Genomic DNA, 24,772 nt, shown 5'->3' on the forward strand with positions numbered 1-24,772 from the left:
CCATCTCATATCCCTTTTTTTTTGCATATTCCACACTACTAATGTCAGTAGTGTGTATGTGCAAAATTTGGGCACTGTAGCTTGCAAAATAAAGGGTTAAATGGCGGAACAAATTGGCGTTTTTCTCCAATTTTCTCCACCAGAGCGGTAAAGCCAGTGACTGAGGGCAGATATTAATAGCCTAGAGAGGGTCCATGGTTATTGGCCCCCCCTGGCTAAAAACATCTGCCCCCAGCCACCCCAGAAAAGGCACATCTAAAAGATGCGCCTATTCTGACACTTGGCCACTCTCTTCCCACTCCCGTGTAGCGGTGGGATATGGGGTAATGAAGGGTTAATGTCACCTTGCTATTGTAAGGTGACATTAAGCCAGATTAATAATGGAGAGGCGTCAATTATGACACCTATTCATTATTAATCCAATAGTACTAAATGGTTAATAAAACACACACATTATTTACAAGTATTTTAATGAAATAAAGACACATGTTGTTGTAATATTTTATTAGACTCTTAATCCACCTGAAGACCATCATCCTGAAACAAAGTTAAAAAAACAAACAACAATATTCCATACCTTCCGTCGTTATGTCCCACGAAGTAAATCCATCTGAAGGGGTTAAATCATTTTACAGCCAGGACCTGTGCTAAAGCACTCGCTCCTGCCTGTAAATCCCCGGGTACTGAATGGAAAGCAGTTTGATCTGTAGTTACCTTGAGTCGCGGTGATGCGCCCTCTGCTGGATGTCCTCATATGAACTCGAGCGTGGGAACTTTTCCAACGCTCCAGTTCATGAGGACATCCAGCAGAGGGCGCATCACCGCAACTCAAGGTAACTACAGATCACCCTGCTTTCCATTCAGTACCCGGGTTTTACAGGCAGGAGCGAGTGCTTTAGCACAGCTCCTGGCTGTAAAATGATTTAACCCCTTCAGATGGATTTACTTCGTGGGACGTGACTGATTATCGGAAGGTATGAGATATTGTTGATTTGTTATTTTTACTTTTTCACAGAACGAGGGTCTTCAGCTGGATTAAGAGAATAATAAAATATTACAACAACCTGTGTCTTTATTTCATTAAAGGACTTTGTAATCATGTGTGTGTGTTTTATTAACCATTTCGTACTATTGGATTAATAATGGATAGGTGTCATAATTGACGCCTCTCCATTATTAATCTGGCTTAATGTCACCTTACAATAGCAAGGTGACATTAACCCTTCATTACCCCATATCCCACCGCTAAACGGGAGTGGGAAGAGAGTGGCCAAGTGCCAGAATAGGCGCATCTTCCAGATGTGCCTTTTCTGGGGTGGCTGGGGGCAGATGTTTGTAGCCAGGGGGGGCCAATAACCATGGACCCTCTCTAGGCTATTAATATCTGCCCTCAGTCACTGGCTTTACCACTCTGGCGGAGAAAATTGCACGGGAGCCCACGCCAATTTTTTCCGCCATTTAACCCTTTATTTTAGCAGCTACAGCGCCAAAATTTTGCACATACACACTACTAACATTAGTAGTGTGGAATATGCAAAAAAAAAAGGGATATGAGATGGTTTACTGTATGTAAACCATGTCTCATATCCTGTCGATTTTGGGAAGGAGAAATGAAAAGCCGGCAATTGAATTACCGGCTTTTCTCTCTAACACCGATGCGTATTTCTCGCAGGTCACACTGCTGGTCCGTGTGTAATCCGTATTTTTCTCGCCCCCATAGACTTTCATTGGCGATTTTTTTGCGCAATACGGTGACAAACGCAGCATGCTGCGATTTTGTACGGCCGTACAAGACCGTATAATACGGATCAGTAAAATACGGCTGATAGGAGCTGGGACATAGGGAATCATTGGGCCGTGTGTAATGCGTATTTTACGGACGTAGTTTGTGCGCTCAGACGTCTGTAAAACTTGCTAGTGTGAGGCCAGCCTTAGAGTGCTGATTTGGAGGTAATAGGCCTGTAAGTAGAACTTACCTTTCAGACATTTATGGTCAAAGACAGAAAAGAGCATCACAAAACCGACCATAAGTCCAATCCAATATAGTTTAATTAGTATAAAATTCTGGTACCAAGAAAAAGTAACAAAAGGGAAAAAACAATACAGATAAAAGTTATAGGCCACAGTGCCTCAATCTATATGGTATAGGAAAATAATATAAAAAAAGGAGAACAGGGACGCATATCCAGGAGAGAATATGCTGTGAATGTAGCTAGGTGAAACACAAAAGTGTATGAAGTAGTAAGGACTAAATAGGGATCACAAGTCCATAAATATCAAATTATATAGATAGAAAATGTAAGTGAGTATAAGGGTATGTGTCCACGTTCAGGATTGCCTAAGGATTTGGTCAGGATTTTATGCAGGTAAAATCCTGACCAAATCTGCACCTGAGGTCACTGGCAGGTCACCTGCGTTGTCCTTGCGTTGTTTCAGCAAAGCAAGGACATGCTGCGTTCTTAAAAGACGCACCACATGTCTGTTTCCGCGGGTCTGCCGCATGCGTCTTTTACTGCATAGTGGAGACGGGATTTCATGAAAACCCCTCCACTATGCTGTAACATCTGGACGCTGCGTTTTTGATGCTGCGGCTCAACGCAGCGTCAAAAACGCAGCGTTTCCTGTACGTGGAAACATACCCTTAGGGCTTGTTTCCACTTGCGAGAAACACGTCCGTGTCTCGCATGTGGAAACCAAGCTCTGGCGCCGGCACTTTGGAGCGGAGCTGTGCAGCTCCATGTGTTCCTATGCGTCCGCACGCTCCGCTCTAGAGTGCCGGCGCCAGAGCTTGGTTTCCACATGCGAGACACGGACGTCTTTCTCACAAGTGGAAACAAGCCCTTACAATTGTTGCCCTGGTGCCCTGGTGCAACCAGTGAGTATAGAACATAAAAAGTGATGACAAAACCGTCAGTAAAAACGTGTAATGTGTACAACAAGCATTGTGCCAAAGTAAAAAAAAGTCAACCATTATAGTTAAAAATAACAAGTGAAATACACAATCACAAGGTAACACCAAAGGTAGGTATGATAGTGAAGGAGAAACAGCTGATCGCTTTTATGGTGTAAACTTTTGATATGCCCCAAATATCACACAAATACCCCCTTTAATTCTTATTGCGGCCCCTGGATTGGATCAGTTTGACAATCTGGCCCTTGGATCAAAAAAGATTGTGTGTCCCTGGTTTAGGAGAACAGAGATAGTAGAGACCTGAGCCTGCTGTATGCTGTGATACATTCAAGCTGCAGAAGACAAACGAAGCCTTATAGCAACATGCTTGTCAGCCAAAAAATACTTGCATTTAGGCAACAACAACAAAAAATCTCAAAAGTTGTCCATAGCTTGTAAAGGAAATGCATTTCTGTGGTCCCTTCAGTCTCAAAATCAGTGGTGGCCATTAATTCTGTGTTCACAAAACATAAAACACAGACGCTTAGACTTCAGCAATCATTCACTATACTTTATTGTCGTTCTCTAGATTTATGGAATTATTGGCCATTTTTTTCCTCTTTCTAATATATGGATCTTCTTTGGCATCGACTGTCTTTTTAATGGCTGTCAGCATATTCACTGACATTCTGCAAACATCTCATTGACTTTATTCTTTTGTAACTGCCATGGAGACATTGGCACCTCTTCTGTGCTGGCAGCTCCTCTCCATGAAACCACATGTGATGTCAGTAAAAGCCTGTCATGAATCGCAGACTATTTCCTGGAATCTGATAATGTCTCATGTCATTTGTCTGCAGCACAATGAGTAAACCTCTGCCTGCACATTACAGTAATATACCTAGTTATACATGTCTGGAAGAAGGGTGATTTTGTCAGCATTTCTGGTTAAAATGAGGCATAATTCACATTACTCTATCTTACAATGTTCTGTCACCCATTAACCCTTCTTAGATATCTATCAGCGCTCACAGATATACTCAGTAGATTGCTTATAAAATTTGCAAGTGATAATGCCATAATATAGTATCCCACATGGAGGTGAGGAGACCCCAGGAAAAGCGTTAAATTACGTCCACCTTCTCGAGCTGATTAACACTATCATTGCCAAATGTCCAGGGCCACCTTGACAGTTACATGCGCAGCCCTAATCTTCAGGAACACCTGGAAGCTTCTTTTCACAGATCATCCACACGCCTGACTCTTGTTTTAGCTTAGTCTTCATTGGAAGGACAACTCATACAGACAATGCAAATTGGTCCGAGCACGGACCGCTAATTTACGAAATGGGTCTCTGGACCGGAGCATGACAGCTTCATGTATTTCTGTGAGGCCGTCACACTCAGATCAGGAGAACCGTGGCCAGTCTGTGTACTGCAGTCCAAGATTGGACCGATTTGCACGGATGTCTGCTTGAGCCCTAAGGCCAGGTTCACATTTGCGTCTGTGTGCGCAGCGTATGATCCGCATGCGTCATGCGTAGATATCTTTAACATTATGTACGCAGTGACATGTTTTTGCATGCGTTCGCTTGCGGATGCGTACGCATGCTTCATTTCGCGGTGTGCGGCGGGGTCCGGCGAACGCAACATGTTGCATTTTTTAAGGTGTCAAATGATTGTGTCCAAAAAACGCATTACTGTCTATGGGAACGCATTGGTACACAAGGACAAAAATGCAAACCCATGCCAAAACGCATGCACACGCAGCGTTTTGGTTTGCGTCATGCGCAAGGTGATGCACAGGCGTAAGCATGCTTTGGCATGCATTTTGGCATGCGTTTGCGCATGCAGATGATACGCTGTGGACACATGCGCAAATGTGAACTTAGCCTTAGGGCTTGTTCACATGACGAGATGTTCGATCTGAGTGCTCTCTATAGAAAAAATGGACAGAACTCAGATCAATGTTATTCAATTAGGCAGTACAGATGAGCAAAATGTTTATTTTTTTTCTCTGAGTGAATCTGCATGTAAAAAAATCGCAGCTTGCACTAATTTCTTTCATAAATTCGATGAAACACATTCATTGAAGTCTAAGAGCCACAGTATAGTATCCAATTTTTCTCTAGTCACCTTCCACGACAGCAGTATCGGAGGATGTCTCCCCACCCTAATAGGGAACAGGAAACAAAGAGGTTAAATACCCCTTCCCTTCCTGCAACCACCAGTGTTTTTCCTATCCCCTATGGGGCACGAAGAGGTTTCTGATAGTGCTGCCGTGGCCGGCGATCGGGAGCGCTGTTACCTGCATGTGCCGGGCAGTCGAGGTCGGGGGCTCCGCTCTCCTCCTCCTGTGACTGCTCCCATCTCCGCGTCAGCCACGTGACTTGGGACCCCTATCCCGCCCTTCCTGCGCCTCCTCGTGGGGCAAAGAAGGGTGATGAAGTGCACCAGGGTCCTCCTGTAGCTCCCCGGCTTTCTCCTCCCTTCTCGCTCCTGCCGGAGGCAGCGCGCGCGCACCGGAAGTGACGCTCCCGAACTTCCGGTTTCGTCCCTATGCGTTCCACCCTGGAGCGCACGCGCGCGCCGTCCGGCGTCCTGACCCAGCGGCAGCCATGAGGGGCGTTTCTTGCCTCACCCCCTACGGACTCTAGGGAGGAGGAGGAGCACTAAATCTCACTGGCGACCTCGATGCTATATATTCCTGGTCTGGGGAAAAGCCTCCAGGTAAGGCCCATTTGTCTATGTCCCTCTGTGACTGGTGACTGACTGACCGTATGGACGGGGACAAACCCCTACACTCTGCTTCTGCAGAGCCCAGCGTTCACCCTCCTACTGTAAGTAGTGGATGAGGTCCATTGCTGTCCAGATAATTGTAAAGTGACTTAGTTCACCTTTCTCTCTCTTTTTAGGGAGACAAGGTCCCTGCCCCTAAAAAGAATAAGATGTCCAGCCGCAAGTGTGGTGCATGTGCGTCCAAGCTTCCCTCCTCTTATAAGAAAAACCATGCACGGATGAAGTGCTGCGTAATGAACAGCCCTCTCTTCTGGACAGCATCAGAACCCTCATCAGACAGAAGGTTCAGTCCTCTATGGCGGCCCTTTCCCAGGCCCCGACACCACAGCCCACTCCTAAGAAAAGGAAGATGGCTCCTGTGGATTCTGACTCTGACTCAGGCGAGATCCGTACCTCGGGTTCGGAGGACATTTGGGAGAATGAGGATTCTACTTCCACCCCCAGACCAGATAATAAAAAATATCTTTTTTCTTCTGAAGATATGGAAGAGGTAAAAAATCCCTATCTAATAATTCGGTATAATGGGGCAGGTAACCCCAACATATATAAACACACGCCCTATACTGAAAATATACCAACAATAAGCATCATAACATGTCCTACTTAGGTGATATAACACAAGTGGTATAAAATATACCTAGAGAGTGTAAAGATATATGTGCACTACCCCTAATAATAATACAGACCTGTAATGTATCCCTACCTAGATGCGGGGGTTGGCACCCTGAGAAAATACGAGAACGGCGCCCCCGCTCGTACGTTGACTATCCCTGGTCTCCTAGGGATTCCCTATAAGGGATAGAATATGAAACAGAAGGCCAGTTGGCTGTATATAACTTGTCAGAATATGTGATATCATTAACACAGCTTGTCAGGCCCACATCCCACAATGTGCTGTAAGATAGGGATAGAGGTAGAAGCTAAATCTCACCAGTTACAGGACAATAAATAGAAAAATGCAAAATATATACAGCATACTAAGGGACCGATACCATGAAATATATTAATGCCATAAAAAGAAATAACTAAGGCAAGCCCCCACCACATAAACCTGGAAATGGGCAGATTAATGCACTCAGTTCAATGGGGAATGCAGCAAGTGATAAAAATACATATAAATGATAATTATTATATACTCATCCGCTGCAAAAATCAACCCCAGCCAAACGTCCATCCAGCAGTGGTGGCTCCTACGATAGATTAGGACACACCAAATTCACAGAAGACCTCTCGACGCGTTTCCCCCAGACCATGGGTTCATCAGGAGAGTTAGAACATCAGCATGGCAGTAAATGATATATATAGATGCATAAAAAGATAGCCCTATCTTTTTATGCATCTATATATATCATTTACTGCCATGCTGATGTTCTAACTCTCCTGATGAACCCATGGTCTGGGGGAAACGCGTCGAGAGGTCTTCTGTGAATTTGGTGTGTCCTAATCTATCGTAGGAGCCACCACTGCTGGATGGACGTTTGGCTGGGGTTGATTTTTGCAGCGGATGAGTATATAATAATTATCATTTATATGTATTTTTATCACTTGCTGCATTCCCCATTGAACTGAGTGCATTAATCTGCCCATTTCCAGGTTTATGTGGTGGGGGCTTGCCTTAGTTATTTCTTTTTATGGCATTAATATATTTCATGGTATCGGTCCCTTAGTATGCTGTATATATTTTGCATTTTTCTATTTATTGTCCTGTAACTGGTGAGATTTAGCTTCTACCTCTATCCCTATCTTACAGCACATTGTGGGATGTGGGCCTGACATGCTGTGTTAATGATATCACATATTCTGACAAGTTATATACAGCCAACTGGCCTTCTGTTTCATATTCTATCCCTTATAGGGAATCCCTAGGAGACCAGGGATAGTCAACGTACGAGCGGGGGCGCCGTTCTCGTATTTTCTTAGGGTGCCAACCCCCGCATCTAGGTAGGGATACATTACAGGTCTGTATTATTATTAGGGGTAGTGCACATATATCTTTACACTCTCTAGGTATATTTTATACCACTTGTGTTATATCACCTAAGTAGGACATGTTATGATGCTTATTGTTGGTATATTTTCAGTATAGGGCGTGTGTTTATATATGTTGGGGTTACCTGCCCCATTATACCGAATTATTAGATAGGGATTTTTTAGTACAATATTTAATAAAGTATTCCATTTTATGGGGGTTATTTCTCTATTTGTAAGCTATTTTTGGTTTTCCCTCCTAAACAAATATTTTTTCATTAGAAGATATGGAAGAGCTCATTTCTATGGTGAGGGGCACCATGGGGGTGGAGGAGGAGGTAGTCAGCCACTCCGTTCAGGATGATATGTTTTGGGGGTTAAACCCAGGGCCCCGAAAGGGTTCCCTATATATGAAAACATTGAGAATCTTGTCCTTCATGAATGGGGCCTACCTGAGAAAGGTTTGAATGTCCCGTCAGAGTTAAAGAATCGTTTCCCTCTTGATGGGGACTGTTCTTTATGGGAGATACCTAAAGTAGATGTACAGGTGTCCAGGCTAACCAAAAAAACAGCTCTTCCTTTTGAAGATTCCTCTCAGCTCAAAGATCCTATGGATCGGAAAATCGAGAGCTTGTTAAGGAAATCCTGGGACATATCCACTAATCTACTAAAGACAAATGTGGCCTCAACATGTGTTGCCAGATCCCTTTTCCTCTGGCTATGTACATTAGAAAATCACCTTTCTCAGGGGACTTCAAGGGAAGAGATACTAAACTCTCTACCACTTCTTCAGAAGGCAACGGGGTTCCTTGCGGATGCTTCCGCTGAGTCTGTATGTGTAGCCGCTAGGTCTGCAGTTTTCTCCAATTCAGCTAGGAGAGCTCTATGGCTTAAATCCTGGGGAGGTGACATTACCTCCAAGTCCAAACTGTGTGGTATTCTTTTTCAGGGACATTATGTGTTTGGACCAGCCCTTGATGAAATCTTGTCATGGTCAGGACATGGTTAATGTCCTATCAGGGTTAATTTTGCTAGCCTCTTTCCCAAAATGGGAGGGGTATTTATACTCGCTCCTAACCTGGTTTCTCTGTCAGCTATAGATTCTGTTTGTCTGTATGAGTGACTCCTGGAGTGTGTGCCCGGCTTGCATAGAGTTGTCTTGCTTTCCGTGCTTTACTGTGTTTGTGTTCTTGGCTACTGAACTCTGGCTTTGCTTCTGACGATCCCCTGTCTCTCCGTTTTGGTACCTCGTAATCTCCTGGCTACGACCTCTGCTTGTTTGATTATTCTTTAGTGCTTGTCCCTTCTCTGTTTCCTCGGCGTCTGGCTCCGCCCCCTTTCCTCCTCCCACTCTGTCACATGGTCTAAGGTCCTGTTCATTACCTGTACACTCTGTTTCATGTCAAAGGTCCTGTGGGTTCTGGTTTGTAACTTGGCGTTTTGCTCAGCTGCTGTGTGCAGCTTCCCCTGCAGCATTGATACCCGGGCATCGTGACAAATCTTAGACAAGGCTACAGATAAAAAGAAAGCTCTTCCAGAGCAGAGAAGCTCTAGGAAATGCATTTTTCATCCCTCCCCAGAGAGATTACAAGGGTAAAGGTAAAATAGGTTGGTGGAGCTACCCAAAAGGGGGTAAAACCAGTTACATCCTTGTCCCCCAACATCAGCAGGCCCCTGAGAAGCAATGGCTGCTCTCCGGTCGGGGGCCGTCTCTCAGGCCTTCTCTCCCAATGGCAGGCCATCACCACAAATCAGTGGGTCCTGCGTACCATACAGGAAGGCCTGAGGTTAGAATTCGAGAGTCCTCCTCTGTTATGACCCCAGTGGACAGGGTCTCAGAGGAACGTGTAAGTCTGCAAGATACAAAAATCCAGCTCATAGGGCTGTGGTAACTGGGTTGACCAAATAGCTACTCCTAACGCCAACACTAGAAGTAGCCGGGGATCATGCCTACGGTGATCGCTAGATGACTCGCGCCAGCCGGAGAATCTAACTACCCCTAGGAGAAGAAAACAAAGACCTCTCTTGCCTCCAGAGAAAGGGACCCCAAAGCAAGATACAAGCCCCCCACAAATAATAACGGTGAGGTAAGAGGAAATGACAAACACAGAAATGAACCAGGTTCAGCAAAGAGAGGCCAGCTTACTAATAGCAGAATATAGCAAGATAACTTATCTGGTCAACAAAAACCCTATAAAAATCCACGCTGGAGATTCAAGAACCCCCGAACCGTCTAACGGTCCGGGGGGAGAACACCAGCCCCCTAGAGCTTCCAGCAAAGGTCAGGATACAGATAGGAACAAGCTGGACAAAAATACCAAACAAAACAAAAGCAAAAAGCAAAGGAGCAGACTTAGCTTGAAAAACAGGAACCAGGATCAGAGGACAAGAGCACAGCAGATTAGCTCTGATTTCAACGATGCCAGGCATTGAACTGAAGGTCCAGGGAGCTTATATAGCAACGCCCCTGAACTAACGGCCCAGGTGAGGATATAGGAAAAGACAGATGCTCCAGAGTCAAATCACTAATGACCACTAGAGGGAGCAAAAAGCAAAATCACAACAGTACCCCCCCCCTTAGTGAGGGGTCACCGAACCCTCACCACGACCACCAGGGCGATCAGGATGAGCGGCATGAAAGGCACGAACTAAATCGGCCGCATGAACATCAGAGGCGACCACCCAGGAATTATCTTCCTGACCATAGCCCTTCCACTTGACCAGGTACTGAAGCCTCCGCCTGGAGAGACGAGAATCCAAGATCTTCTCCACCACGTACTCCAACTCGCCCTCAACCAACACCGGAGCAGGAGGCTCAGCAGAAGGAACCACAGGCACAACGTACTGCCGCAACAAGGACCTATGAAACACGTTGTGGATAGCAAACGACACAGGTAGATCCAAGCGAAAGGATACAGGATTAAGAATTTCCAATATCTTGTAAGGACCAATAAAACGAGGTTTAAATTTGGGAGAGGAAACCTTCATAGGAACAAAGCGGGAAGAAAGCCACACCAAATCCCCAACACGTAGTCGGGGACCCACACCGCGGCGGCGGTTGGCAAAGCGCTGAGCCCTCTCCTGTGACAACTTCAAGTTGTCCACCACAAGATTCCAGATCCGCTGCAACCTATCCACCACAGAATCCACCCCAGGGCAGTCAGAAGGTTCCACATGACCCGAAGAAAAACGAGGGTGGAAACCAGAGTTGCAGAAAAACGGCGAAACCAAGGTGGCGGAACTAGCCCGATTATTAAGGGCAAACTCAGCTAACGGCAAGAAGGTCACCCAATCGTCCTGATCAGCAGAGACAAAACACCTCAAATAAGCCTCCAAAGTCTGATTAGTTCGCTCCGTCTGTCCATTAGTCTGAGGATGGAAAGCAGACGAAAACGACAAGTCAATGCCCATCCTACTACAAAAGGATCGCCAGAATCTGGAAACGAACTGGGATCCTCTGTCTGACACAATATTCTCAGGGATGCCGTGCAAACGAACCACGTTCTGGAAAAACACAGGAACCAGATCGGAAGAGGAAGGCAGTTTAGGCAAAGGAACCAAATGGACCATCTTGGAGAAGCGATCACATATCACCCAGATAACAGACATGCCCTGAGACACCGGAAGATCAGAAATGAAAGCCATGGAGATATGTGTCCAAGGTCTCTTAGGGACAGGCAAGGGCAAGAGCAACCCGCTGGCACGAGAACAGCAAGGCTTAGCTCGAGCACAAGTCCCACAGGACTGTACAAATGACCGCACATCCCTAGACAAGGAAGGCCACCAAAAGGATCTGGCCACCAGATCTCTGGTGCCAAAAATTCCTGGGTGACCTGCCAACACCGAGGAATGAACCTCGGAAATGACTCTGCTGGTCCACTTATCAGGCACAAAAAAGAATCCCGCACCAAGAGGGGAAGAAGACGGACGGATGTGTCCTTTCTCCAGAGACTCCTTGATATATGAACGCATAGTGGTATGTTCAGGTATCGACAGATTAAACAGTCTTCCCTTAGGAAATTTACTGCCTGGAATCAAATCTATTGCACAGTCACATTCCCTATGAGGAGGCAATGCACTGGACCTGGACTCGCTAAAGACATCCTGATAATCAGACAAGTACTCCGGAACTTCCGAAGGCGTAGAAGAAGCAATAGACACAGGCAGGGAATCCTCATGAATACCACGACAGCCCCAACTAGACACTGACATAGCCTTCCAGTCAAGGACTGGATTATGGGTCTGTAACCATGGCAGCCCCAAAACAACCAAATCATGCATTTTATGTAGAACGAGAAAACGTATCACCTCGCGGTGTTCAGGAGTCATGCACATGGTAACCTGTGTCCAATACTGCGGCTTAGTTTCTGCCAATGGCGTAGCATCAATACCCCTAAGAGGGATAGGATTTTCTAATGGTTCAAGAATAAAACCACAGCGCTTAGCAAATGAGAGATCCATAAGACTCAGGGCAGCACCTGAATCTACAAACGCCATGACAGGATAAGATGACAGTGAGCAAATCAAAGTTACAGATAAAACTTAAGGTGCAAATTACCAACGGTGACAGGACTAACAACCTTAGATATACGTTTAGAGCATGCTGAGATAACATGTGTAGAATCACCACAGTAGTAGCACAAGCCATTCCGGCGTCTATGAATTTTCCTCTCATTTCTAGTCAGGATTCTATCACATTGCATCAAATCAGGTGTCCGTTCAGACAACACCATGAGGGAATTTGCGGTTTTTCTATCACATTGCATCACATCAGGTGTCTGTTCAGACAACAACATGAGGGAATTTGCGGTTTTGCGCTCCCGCAACCGCCGGTCAATTTGAATAGCCAGGGACATGGTATCATTCAGACCTGTGGGAATGGGAAAACCCACCATAACATTCTTAATGGCCTCAGAAAGGCCATTTCTAAAATTAGCGGCCAGTGCACACTCGTTCCAATGTGTCAGCACGGACCATTTCCGAAATTTTTGGCAATACACCTCAGCCTCGTCCTGGCCCTGAGACATCCTGAATCTCAAGATTGGGTTCCTCATAAAGTAAACCGAGCGCCAGAAAAAACGCATCAATATCAGCCAATGCCGGATCTCCTGGCGCCAACGAAAAAGCCCAATCCTGAGGGTCACCCCGTAAGAATGAAATAACAATTTTTACTTGTTGAGCAGAGTCTCCAGACGAACAAGGTTTCAGGGACAAAAATAATTTACAATTATTCCTGAAATTCCTAAACTTAAATCGGTCTCCTGAAAACAGTTCAGGAATCGGAATCTTGGGTTCAGACCTAGGATTTCTGGTAACATAATCTTGTATACCCTGCACACGAGCGGCAAGCTGGTCCACACTTGTAATCAAGGTCTGGACATTCATGTCTGCAGCAAGCTTAAGCCACTCTGAGGTAAAGGGGAAAAGAAAAAAAAAAATGAGAGAGGGAAAAAAAAAACTCAAAATTTTCTTTCTTATAATCCCACTTCTGCAATGCATTAAACATTTAATACTGGCCTGGCATACTGTTATGACCCCAGTGGACAGGGTCTCAGAGGAACGTGTAAGTCTGCAAGATACAAAAATCCAGCTCATAGGGCTGTGGTAACTGGGTTGACCAAATAGCTACTCCTAACGCCAACACTAGAAGTAGCCGGGGATCATGCCTACGGTGATCGCTAGATGACTCGCGCCAGCCGGAGAATCTAACTACCCCTAGGAGAAGAAAACAAAGACCTCTCTTGCCTCCAGAGAAAGGGACCCCAAAGCAAGATACAAGCCCCCCACAAATAATAACGGTGAGGTAAGAGGAAATGACAAACACAGAAATGAACCAGGTTCAGCAAAGAGAGGCCAGCTTACTAATAGCAGAATATAGCAAGATAACTTATCTGGTCAACAAAAACCCTATAAAAATCCACGCTGGAGATTCAAGAACCCCCGAACCGTCTAACGGTCCGGGGGGAGAACACCAGCCCCCTAGAGCTTCTAGCAAAGGTCAGGATACAGATAGGAACAAGCTGGACAAAAATACCAAACAAAACAAAAGCAAAAAGCAAAGAAGCAGACTTAGCTTGAAAAACAGGAACCAGGATCAGAGGACAAGAGCACAGCAGATTAGCTCTGATTTCAACGATGCCAGGCATTGAACTGAAGGTCCAGGGAGCTTATATAGCAACGCCCCTGAACTAACGGCCCAGGTGAGGATATAGGAAAAGACAGACGCTCCAGAGTCAAATCACTAATGACCACTAGAGGGAGCAAAAAGCAAAATCACAACACTCCTCCTCACCGCTTGACAATTACCTCCCTACTGTCTCCACACCTTCGAGAATCCCTGATTTCAGATCTTCATGGTCTGCTCCAGGCAGGGGTGATTTCCCAGGTACCATATCAGGAAATGGGAGTGGGTCACTATTCTCACCTATTTTTGGTAATAAAAAAAAAGCCCTCTGGGAAACACCGGATCATCATAAACCTGAAACCCCTAAATCAGGTGATCAAATATTGAAGATTCAAAAAGGAATCAATCAGATCAGCAATCCCGCTTATTGGTCAGGATTGGGTAATGGCTACAGTAGATCTGAGGGACGCATATTATCATGTGTTGATACATCCCGACCACAGGAAGTTCCTCAGATTTGCAGTGGCCCAAGACCATCAGGTCAGCCATTATAAATTCTATGTCCTTCCATTTGGAGTCTCTTCAGCTCCACGGGTTTTTACCAAGATCATGTCAGAAGCAGTGATCTTTATCCGACAACAGGGGACCTGTATCATCCCGTATCTGGACGATTTTCTTATTGTCTCTCCATCCATTCATCGTCTGAATCTGGATGTGACGAAGGTCTTGGATATCCTGAGATCCCTGGGGTGAATTCCGAACTTGGAAAAGTCAGATCTCCATCCATCTTCGAGGAAAAAATTATTGGGAGTTCTTCTGGACTCAGGGGAAAGAATGTCCTTCTTACCCAGGGACCGTCAACTCGACCTCGTCTAGAGGATTTCCAGATTCAGGAATCAGAGGACCCCAACCTTAAGAGACTCGATGTCAATCCTGGGCTCGTTGACGTCATGCATCCAAGCAGTCTCCTGGGCCCAGGCCCACACAAGAGTCCTTTAATCCCACATCCTGCTGCATTCGAAAGGACTCCAGAATGCATTAACCAGGAGGATTCCTCTCCCGAGTCACGTTAAATCCTCCCTTTCATGGTGGCTGAACTCCCAAAACCTTCAACAGGGAGTCAGCTGGGATCAACTTCCTCTGAAGGTGCTCACAACGGAGGCAAGCCAGAGAGGCTGGGGCGCTGTAGTAGAAGGTTCCTGTTGTGATCCTGGTGGTTAGAACACATGAACTGACCTGATAAGTATACCCAAAAATAAGGACAAGCTCTGGGAATGTGGGAACTTTACTGACCGCAATTCTGATCCTATCAAACCACACTATAGGCAGCCGTGGAGCGTTCCTAACTCGGCCTAGACGCCTCGTTCACAGCCTGAGAAACTAGCTACCCCTAGAGAGAAACAAAGCCTCACTTGCCTCAGAGAAATTTTCCCCAAAGTGTAAGCAGCCCCCCACAAATAATAACGGTGAGTTTAAGGGGAAAACACAAACAGAAATGAAAATAGGTTTTAGCAAATGAGGCCCGCTAATAACTAAATAGTCAGAAGATAGCAAGGAATCTGTGCGGTCAGTATAAAATACTACAAAAGTATCCACGCAGAGAATACAAAAAGACCCCCACACCGACTCACGATGTGAGGGGCGCAACTCCGCAACCCAGAGCTTCCAGCTAGCAATCAAATAGCATATAAGCAAGCTGGACTGAACTCATAACATACTGAGAAACATTTTCAAATAGAAATGAGCAAAAATGGACTAGCATGAACTTAGCTTCTCGACAAGGAGACAGGTCACAAGTGAAGTCCCAGAGAGATCTGAACCAGTACTGAATACAACGACAGCAGGCAACAAGTAAAGGTCCAGATGGAGTTAAATAGGCAGCAGGCCTAGCAGGAACACTAAAAGCCACCAGAGGGAGCCCATGAACAGAACTCACAAAGTACCACTCATGACCACAGGAGGGAGCCCGAGAACGGAATTCACAACAGTACCCCCCCCCCCTTGAGGAGGGGTCACCGAACCCTCACCAGAGCCCCCAGGCCGATCAGGATGAGCCAAATGAAAGGCACAAACCAAATCGGCGGCATGGACATCAGAGGCAACAACCCAGGAATTATCCTCCTGACCATAGCCCTTCCATTTAACCAAGTACTGAAGTTTCCGTCTCGAAACATGAGAATCCAAGATCTTCTCCACCACATACTCCAATTCTCCCTCGACCAACACCGGAGCAGGAGGGTCAACAGACGGAATCACAGGCACCACATACCTCCGCAACAATGACCTATGGAACACATTATGAATGGCAAAAGATGCTGGGAGGTCCAAACGAAATGACACCGGATTGAGGATTTCCAAAATCTTATAAGGACCGATGAAACGAGGTTTGAACTTAGGAGAGGAAACCTTCATAGGAACATAACGAGATGACAACCATACCAAATCCCCCACACGAAGTCGGGGACCCACACAGCGACGGCGATTAGCAAAGCGCTGAGCCTTCTCCTGTGACAACGTCAAATTGTCCACTACGTGGTTCCAAATCTGCTGCAACCTATCCACCACAGAATCCACCCCAGGACAGTCAGAAGGTTCAACCTGACCTGAGGAAAAACGAGGATGAAAACCAGAATTACAAAAAAAAGGCGAAACCAAAGTAGCGGAACTAGCCCGATTACTGAGGGCGAACTCAGCCAATGGCAAAAAAGTCACCCAATCATCCTGATCAGCAGAAACAAAACATCTCAGATAAGTCTCCAAGGTCTGATTCGTACGTTCAGTTTGGCCATTCGTCTGAGGATGGAAGGCTGAAGAAAAAGACAAATCAATGCCCATCTTAGCACAAAAGGACCGCCAAAATCTGGACACAAACTGGGACCCTCTGTCAGACACAATGTTCTCTGGAATACCATGCAAACGGACCACATTCTGAAAAAACAGCGGAACCAAATCAGAGGAGGAGGGTAACTTAGGCAAAGGCACCAAATGGACCATTTTAGAAAAACGATCACAAACCACCCAGATGACAGACATCCTCTGAGAGACTGGAAGATCCGAAATAAAATCCATGGAAATATGCGTCCAAGGCCTCTTCGGGACAGGCAAAGGCAAAAGCAATCCACTGGCACGAGAACAGCAAGGCTTGGCCCGAGCACAAATCCCACAGGACTACACAAAGGAACGCACATCCCGCGACAAAGAAGGCCACCAAAAGGACCTAGCCACCAAATCCCTGGTACCAAAGATCCCAGGATGACCCGCTAACACTGAAGAATGAACCTCGGAAATAACTCTACTGGTCCATCTATCCGGGACAAACAGTCTCTCTGGTGGACAACGGTCAGGTCTATCGGCCTGACACTCCTGCAGCACCCGCTGCAAATCAGGGGAGATGGCAGACAAGATCACCCCCTCTCTGAGGATACCAGCCGGCTCAGAAACTCCCGGAGAGTCAGGCACAAAACTCCTAGAAAGGGCATCAGCCTTCACATTCTTTGAGCCCGGAAGGTATGAAACCACGAAATCAAAACGGGAGAAAAACAGCGACCATCGAGCTTGTCTAGGATTTAACCCCTTGGCAGACTCGAGATAAATCAAATTCTTGTGATCCGTCAAGACCACCACGCGATGCTTGGCTCCCTCAAGCCAATGTCGCCACTCCTCGAATGCCAACTTCATTGCCAACAACTCCCGATTACCAACATCATAATTCCGCTCGGCAGGCGAAAACTTTCTAGAAAAGAAAGCACATGGTCTCATCACCGAGCCATCAGAGCTTCTCTGTGACAAGACAGCCCCTGCTCCAATCTCAGAAGCATCAACCTCGACCTGAAAGGGAAGAGAGACATCAGGCTGACGCAAGACAGGAGCCGAAGAAAACCGACGTTTCAGCTCCTGAAAGGCCTCAACGGCCGCAGAAGACCAATTAGTCACATCAGCACCCTTTCTATTCAAATCCGTCAAAGGCTTAACCACACTAGAAAAATTAGTGATGAAGCGCCGGTAAAAATTAGCAAAGCCCAAGAACTTCTGAAGGCTCTTCACCGATGTAGGTTGAATCCAGTCATAGATGGCCTGGACTTTAACTGGATCCATCTCGATAGTAGAAGGGGAAAAAATAAAGCCCAAAAAGGAAACCTTCTGGACTCCAAAGAGACATTTAGAGCCCTTCACAAACAAGGCATTGGCATGCAGGACCTGAAACACCATCCTGACCTGCTTCACATGAGACTCCCAATCATCAGAAAAGACCAAAATATCATCCAGGTACACAATCATGAATCTATCCAGATACTCTCGGAAGATGTCGTGCATGAAGGACTGAAACACGGAAGGGGCATTAGAAAGCCCAAAAGGCATCACCAAGTACTCAAAATGACCTTCGGGCGTATTAAATGCTGTCTTCCATTCATCGCCCTGCTTTATACGCACAAGATTATAAGCTCCTCGAAGATCTATCTTGGTGAACCAACTAGCCCCCCTAATCCGAGCAAACAGATCGGACAGCAGAGGCAAAGGGTACTGAAATTTGACCGTGATTTTATTTAGAAGGCAATAATCTATACAGGGTCTCAGAGAACCATCCTTCTTGGCCACAAAAAAGAACCCTGCACCCAAAGGTGACGAGGACGGATGAATATGCCCTTTCTCCAAAGACTCCTTTATATAGCTCCGCATAGCGGTATGTTCTGGTACAGATAAATTAAAAAGTCGACCCTTAGGGAACTTACTACCAGGAATCAAATTTATGGCACAATCACAATCCCTATGAGGGGGTAGGGCACTGGATTTGGGCTCATCAAATACATCCTGGTAATCCGACAAAAATTCAGGGACTTCAGAAGGAGTAGAAGAAGCAATTGACACCAAAGGAACATCGCCATGTACCCCTTGACAACCCCAACTTGACACAGACATTGCTTTCCAATCCAGGACTGGATTATGAACCTGCAGCCATGGCAGACCCAACACGACAACATCATGCAAATTATGTAACACCAGAAAGCGAATAACCTCCTGATGTGCAGGAGTCATGCACATAGTCACTTGAGTCCAGTACTGAGGCTTATTCTTGGCCAATGGCGTAGCATCAATTCCCTTTAGTGGAATAGGGAATTGCAGTGGCTCCAAGATAAAACCACAGTGCCTGGCAAATGACAAATCCATCAAATTCAGGGCAGCGCCTGAATCCACAAAAGCCATAACAGAGTAGGATGACAGAGAGCAAATCAAAGTAACAGACAAAATGAATTTAGGCTGTACAGTACCAATGGTGACAGACTTAGCGAACCTCTTTGTGCGCTTAGAACAATCAGAGATAACATGAGCGGAGTCACCACAGTAAAAGCACAACCCATTCTGACGTCTGTGATTTTGCCGTTCAATTCTGGTCAGAATCCTGTCACATTGCATAGACTCAGGCTTCTGTTCAGAAAATACCGCCAGATGGTGCACAGGTTTGCGCTCCCGCAAACGCCGATCAATTTGAATGGCCAAAGACATTGACTCATTCAGACCCGCAGGCGTGGGGAACCCCACCATAACATCCTTAAGGGCTTCAGAAAGACCCTTTCTAAAAATCGCTGCCAGGGCACACTCATTCCATTGAGTGAGCACAGACCACTTCCTAAACTTCTGACAGTAAACCTCTGCTTCATCCTGACCCTGAGAGAGAGCCAGCAAAATCTTTTCTGCCTGGTCTACTAGATTAGGTTCCTCATAAAGCAATCCAAGCGCCAGAAAAAACGCATCCACACTTAGCAATGCAGGATCTCCTGGCGCCAGGGAGAATGCCCAATCTTGAGGGTCACCACGTAACAAAGAAATAATAATTTTAACTTGCTGAGCAGGGTCACCAGAGGAATGAGGTCTCAGAGAAAGAAACAATTTGCAATTATTTTTGAAATTCAAAAACCTAGATCTATCTCCAGAGAACAGCTCAGGAATTGGTATTTTAGGTTCTGACATAGGACTGTGAACTACATAATCCTGAATACTTTGTATCCTTGTAGCAAGCTGATCCACACAAGAGGACAGACCTTGAATGTCCATATCTGCATCTGAGTCCTGAACCACCCAGAGATTAAGGGGAGGAGAGAGGCTAAACACACTGCAGAGGAAAAAAAAAAACCTCAGAGCTTCTCTTATCCCTCTTTTGCGATGCATTAACACTTTACGGGCCTGCTGTACTGTTGTGATCCTGGTGGTTAGAACACATGAACTGACCTGATAAGTATACCCAAAAATAAGGACAAGCTCTGGGAATGTGGGAACTTTACTGACCGCAATTCTGATCCTATCAAACCACACTATAGGCAGCCGTGGAGCGTTCCTAACTCGGCCTAGACGCCTCATTCACAGCCTGAGAAACTAGCTACCCCTAGAGCGAAACAAAGCCTCACTTGCCTCAGAGAAATTTTCCCCAAAGTGTAAGCAGCCCCCCACAAATAATAACGGTGAGTTTAAGGGGAAAACACAAACATAGAAATGAAAATAGGTTTTAGCAAATGAGGCCCGCTAATAACTAAATAGTCAGAAGATAGCAAGGAATCTGTGCGGTCAGTATAAAATACTACAAAAGTATCCACGCAGAGAATACAAAAAGACCCCCACACTGACTCACGATGTGAGGGGCGCAACTCCGCAACCCAGAGCTTCCAGCTAGCAATCAAATAGCATATAAGCAAGCTGGACTGAACTCATAACATACTGAGAAACATTTTCAAATAGAAATGAGCAAAAATGGACTAGCATGAACTTAGCTTCTCGACGAGGAGACAGGTCACAAGTGAAGTCCCAGAGAGATCTGAACCAGTACTGAATACAACGACAGCAGGCAACAAGTAAAGGTCCAGATGGAGTTAAATAGGCAGCAGGCCTAGCAGGAAACGAGGCAGCTGGGGTCCAGCTACAGACCAGCAGTAACACTAAAAGCCACCAGAGGGAGCCCATGAACAGAACTCACAAAGTACCACTCATGACCACAGGAGGGAGCCCGAGAACGGAATTCACAACAGGTTCCCATTTTCAGGGGTTGTGGCCCCCAAACATCAGGTCTAGCTCCTCAAATCTGAAGGAACTAAAAGCGGTAGAGGAGGCGCTAAGAGCCGCATCTATCCTCTTCCAAGGTCACCATGTACGTGTAATGTCCGACAACACGACTACAGTGGCCTACCTCCGACACCAGAGAGGCATGAAATACACCAGCCTGAAATTAACCGCTGCAAGGATTTTTTCCTGGGCAGAAAAACACCTCCTATCCATCACAGCAGTGCACATAAAGGGATCAGACAATGCCCAAGCGGACTTCCTCAGCAGGAGGAACTTCCATCCTGGGGAGTGGTCTCTAAACCAAGAGGTATTCCTATCCCTGGTCCGGAGGTGGGGAAGTCCCAACTTGGATCTGTTTGCCAATAGTCAGAACACGAAGTCGAGCACTTTCTTCTCCCTCAACTCCTCAAGCGAAGCGCAAGGACTGGATGCCTTCTCCCATCCTTAGAAGTTTGCTCTGGCATACGCCTTCCCGCCAATTCCTATGTTATCATGAACACTACAAAAGATCTGGGCAGACCGAGTCACAACGATTCTGGTGGCACTGATGTGGCCAGGAAGAAGCTGGTACGGCGCATTGACAGACATGTCTCTAGAGGGCCCGATACTTCTGCCCAAGATAGTCGACCTTCTTCAGCAGAGATCCTTGCTACACCGGTTGAAACTGGCGGCCTGGTTACTGAGGCCGAGATTCTGAGAGCCAGAGGTCTCTGAGATGACGTAATTCAGACCTTACAAAAAAGTAGGAAACCAATAACCAATGCCATCTATGGCAAGGTTTGGAAAAAATTTTCATCCTGGTGTTTCCTAAACAACCCCGATCCGTTCCATCCCAATATTGCACAAATCTTAGAATTTCTCCAGAGGGGACTGGATCTAGGACTCTCACCTAGTACCCTAAAGGTTCAGGTGTCGGCACTTAGTTCCTTCTTTGATCAGGATTTAGCAAGCCCTTGATGGGTTAGACGTTTCATGACATCTGCAACTAGGATTCGCCCTAGGCTCCATGTCAAGACCTCTCCTTGGGATTTGAACCTAGTCCTGAATAGTCTGACCAGGGACCCGTTTGAACCTTTATCAACTATCAACTTAAAAATCCTGACCCTTAAGACCATCTTCCTAGTAGCAATCACTACCGCTAGGCGTATAGGAGAGCTACAGGCCTTGTCAGTACAGGAGCCATACTTAACCATCACCATGGATAACATAATCCTTAAGCTAGACCCTTCCTTTATGCCTAAGGTGGTCTCGGATTTCCACAGAAGTCAGGATATCGTTATACCCTCATTCTGTCCAAATCCCTCTAATCCGAAGGAAGAAGCCTTTCACACCCTGGATGTCCACAGGGTGGTCCTTTTCTACCTCCAACAGATGGAAAATTGGAGGATAGACCAAACCTATTCATCCAGTTGACAGGACGGAATAAAGGCAAAAAGGCTGCTAAAAGTACAATCGCTAATTGGATCAAACAATCCATTTGTCTAGCGTATTCATCGCAGAAGCTTGCACCCCCGGTATCGCTGAAAGCCCACTCCACCTGTTCAGTCTCGACTTCCTGGGCAGAGAGAGGGAACGCATCGTCTGAGCAGATATGCAGAGCCACCACCTGGTCGTCAGTCCACACATTCACCAGGCATTACAGACTAAATTTCAATAGAGACCTATTGTTTGGCAGACACGTTCTGCAGGCAGTTGTCCCTCCCTAAGAAATTAGCTGTTGGCATTACTCCGATACTGCTGTCGTGGAAGGTGACTAGAGAAAATAGAATTAGTCTTACCGGTAATTCGGTTTCTAGGAACCTTCCACGACAGCACTAATTTTCCTCCCTATCTGATATTATTATTGGATGATTCCTGCACTTAAGTGGTAACTATACATTCTACTGTGTCCAGAAAAAACACTGGTGGTTGCAGGAAAGGGAGGGGTTTTTAACCTCTTTGTTTCCTGTCCCCTATTACGGCGGGGAGACATCCTCTGATACTGCTGCCGTGGAAGGTTCCTAGAAACCGAATTACCGGTAAGACTAATTCTATTTTCGGAATACATTGCAATTTTGCAACATAGGAAACTGTAAGGCTATGTTCCCATGATGAGCTTTTGGTGAGTTTTTGATGTTGCAGATTTCCTGCACCTATTATTAAGTTAATTGCCATTTTTCTTTGCTTTTTTGTGTGCTTTTATTTATCATGCGTTCTTATCGCATTTTTTTTGCTTTTTTTTTTGCCTCTTTTGGCAGTCTCATGCTTGAAATAAAGTTGTTTTATTTTTTATACTTCTTTGGCTTTGACAAAACTGTATTGATATGCTTAAATGCGGATTACATGCGTTTGATGTTTTTCCGCCTAAGGCCATGTTCACACATTCAGCTTTCGTTCAGTCAGCATTTTACATCAGTATTTATAAGCCAAAACCAGGAGTGGGTGATAAATACAGAAGTGGTGACGTGTTTCTGTTATACTTTTACTCTGATTCTTCCACTCCTGGTTTTGGCTTGAAATATTGATGTAAAATACTGACTGAATACTCAACGTCTGAACATGGCCTTAGTGTTGCAGTCAAAAGTATTCAACTCCCATTGTTAATTAGGTTTTTTAGGAAAATTTATTAACTTTCTTCTGTTTGCAATAAACCTATCAAACAAAATGTAGTCAAATAGCTCACAGAACTAATATAACAAGTGGTTTCTGAAAATTAAACACACAGGGTCCGATTCGTTATTGCATTTATGCTTATTGGGATTTTGGTCTAGTTTTTGATGGTTTTGCCTGTTTTTGCTTTGTGCCTATTTCATCAGTTAATTAACACTTTCTCAAGTCTATTTCTTATGTATTTGCCTGTTTGTTTGATTTTTTTTCGTACGCCACTGTGGGCAGAGTTTAATTGTAAAAAAAAAATTTGGCCTAAATTATCATTTGCAACTTTTTGAAAAGTCGCAAAATTTATCACAACGTACTCCAGAATTCCTCTTCCCTCTGGAGTGATTTTATGTATGTCAATTATTTTTGTGCAGCTTTGTACTATTTTGTAAAATGTGCAATTATCTTGTGCTGAAAGGTTGAAAAAAAAAAGTTAAAGACAAAAATAAAGACCATTTTTGACTTTGTGCAAAATTCATGAAACACATGCGTTATTTTGATGCCAGACAGGAGGACCAGAGAATGACACTGCCTTTGCCACCGAGAGAAATCAAGGTGCAGAAATTTCAGGTTGATTGTAGGTAAAAAAAAATTTTTATTCAAACTGATAAACTGTATACACAACACATTTTGGCTGTTTGCAGCTTTCTTCAGGTGTTTGGAGAAAATTAATTTGATCCTTCTTATATAGCACTTTCCCAGTGTGAGAGAGGGAGGGGAGACACAAGAGGAAGAGGAGGAGTGATTCATCCTACATTGTTCTAATATATATACAGTACAGACCAAAAGTTTGGACACACCTTCTCATTTCAAGATTTTTCTGTATTTTCATGACAATGAAAATTGTACATTCAGACTGAAGGCATCAAAACTATGAATTAACTCGTGTGGAATTATATCCTTAACAAAAAAGTGTGAAACAACTGAAAATATGTCTTATATTCTAGGTTATTCAAAGTAGCCACCTTTTGCTTTGATAACTGCTTTGCACACTCTTGGCATTCTCTTGATGAGCTTCAAGAGGTAGTCACCGGGAATGGTTTTCACTTCACAGGTGTGCCCTGTCAGGTTTAATAAGTGGGATTTCTTGCCTTATAAATGGGGTTGGGACCATCAGTTGTGTTGTGCAGAAGTCTGGTGGATACACAGCTGATAGTTCTACTGAACTACTGAATAGACTGTTAGAATTTGTATTATGGCAAGAAAAAAGCAGCTAAGTAAAGAAAAATGAGTGGCCATCATTACTTCAAGAAATGAAGGTCAGTCAGTCGGAAAAATTGGGAAAACTTTGAAAGTGTCCCCAAG

General features: G+C 45.2%; 1 protein-coding gene across 1 annotated transcript in view; it reads right to left on the minus strand.

The window, feature by feature from the left end:
* LOC143783289 (uncharacterized) overlaps window positions 1–14,048 on the minus strand; it is a 72,656-nt gene extending 58,608 nt beyond the window's left edge. The window contains exon 1 of the mRNA XM_077271697.1: window positions 13,963–14,048. Within this exon, the coding sequence (XP_077127812.1) occupies window positions 13,963–14,048 (86 nt within the window). The remainder of the gene's footprint in view (window positions 1–13,962) is intronic.
* Between the last annotated feature and the right edge of the window lie 10,724 nt (window positions 14,049–24,772).

The sequence above is a fragment of the Ranitomeya variabilis genome, chromosome 6 (genome assembly GCF_051348905.1).
Source record: "Ranitomeya variabilis isolate aRanVar5 chromosome 6, aRanVar5.hap1, whole genome shotgun sequence".
NCBI classification, from domain to species: Eukaryota; Metazoa; Chordata; class Amphibia; order Anura; family Dendrobatidae; genus Ranitomeya; species Ranitomeya variabilis.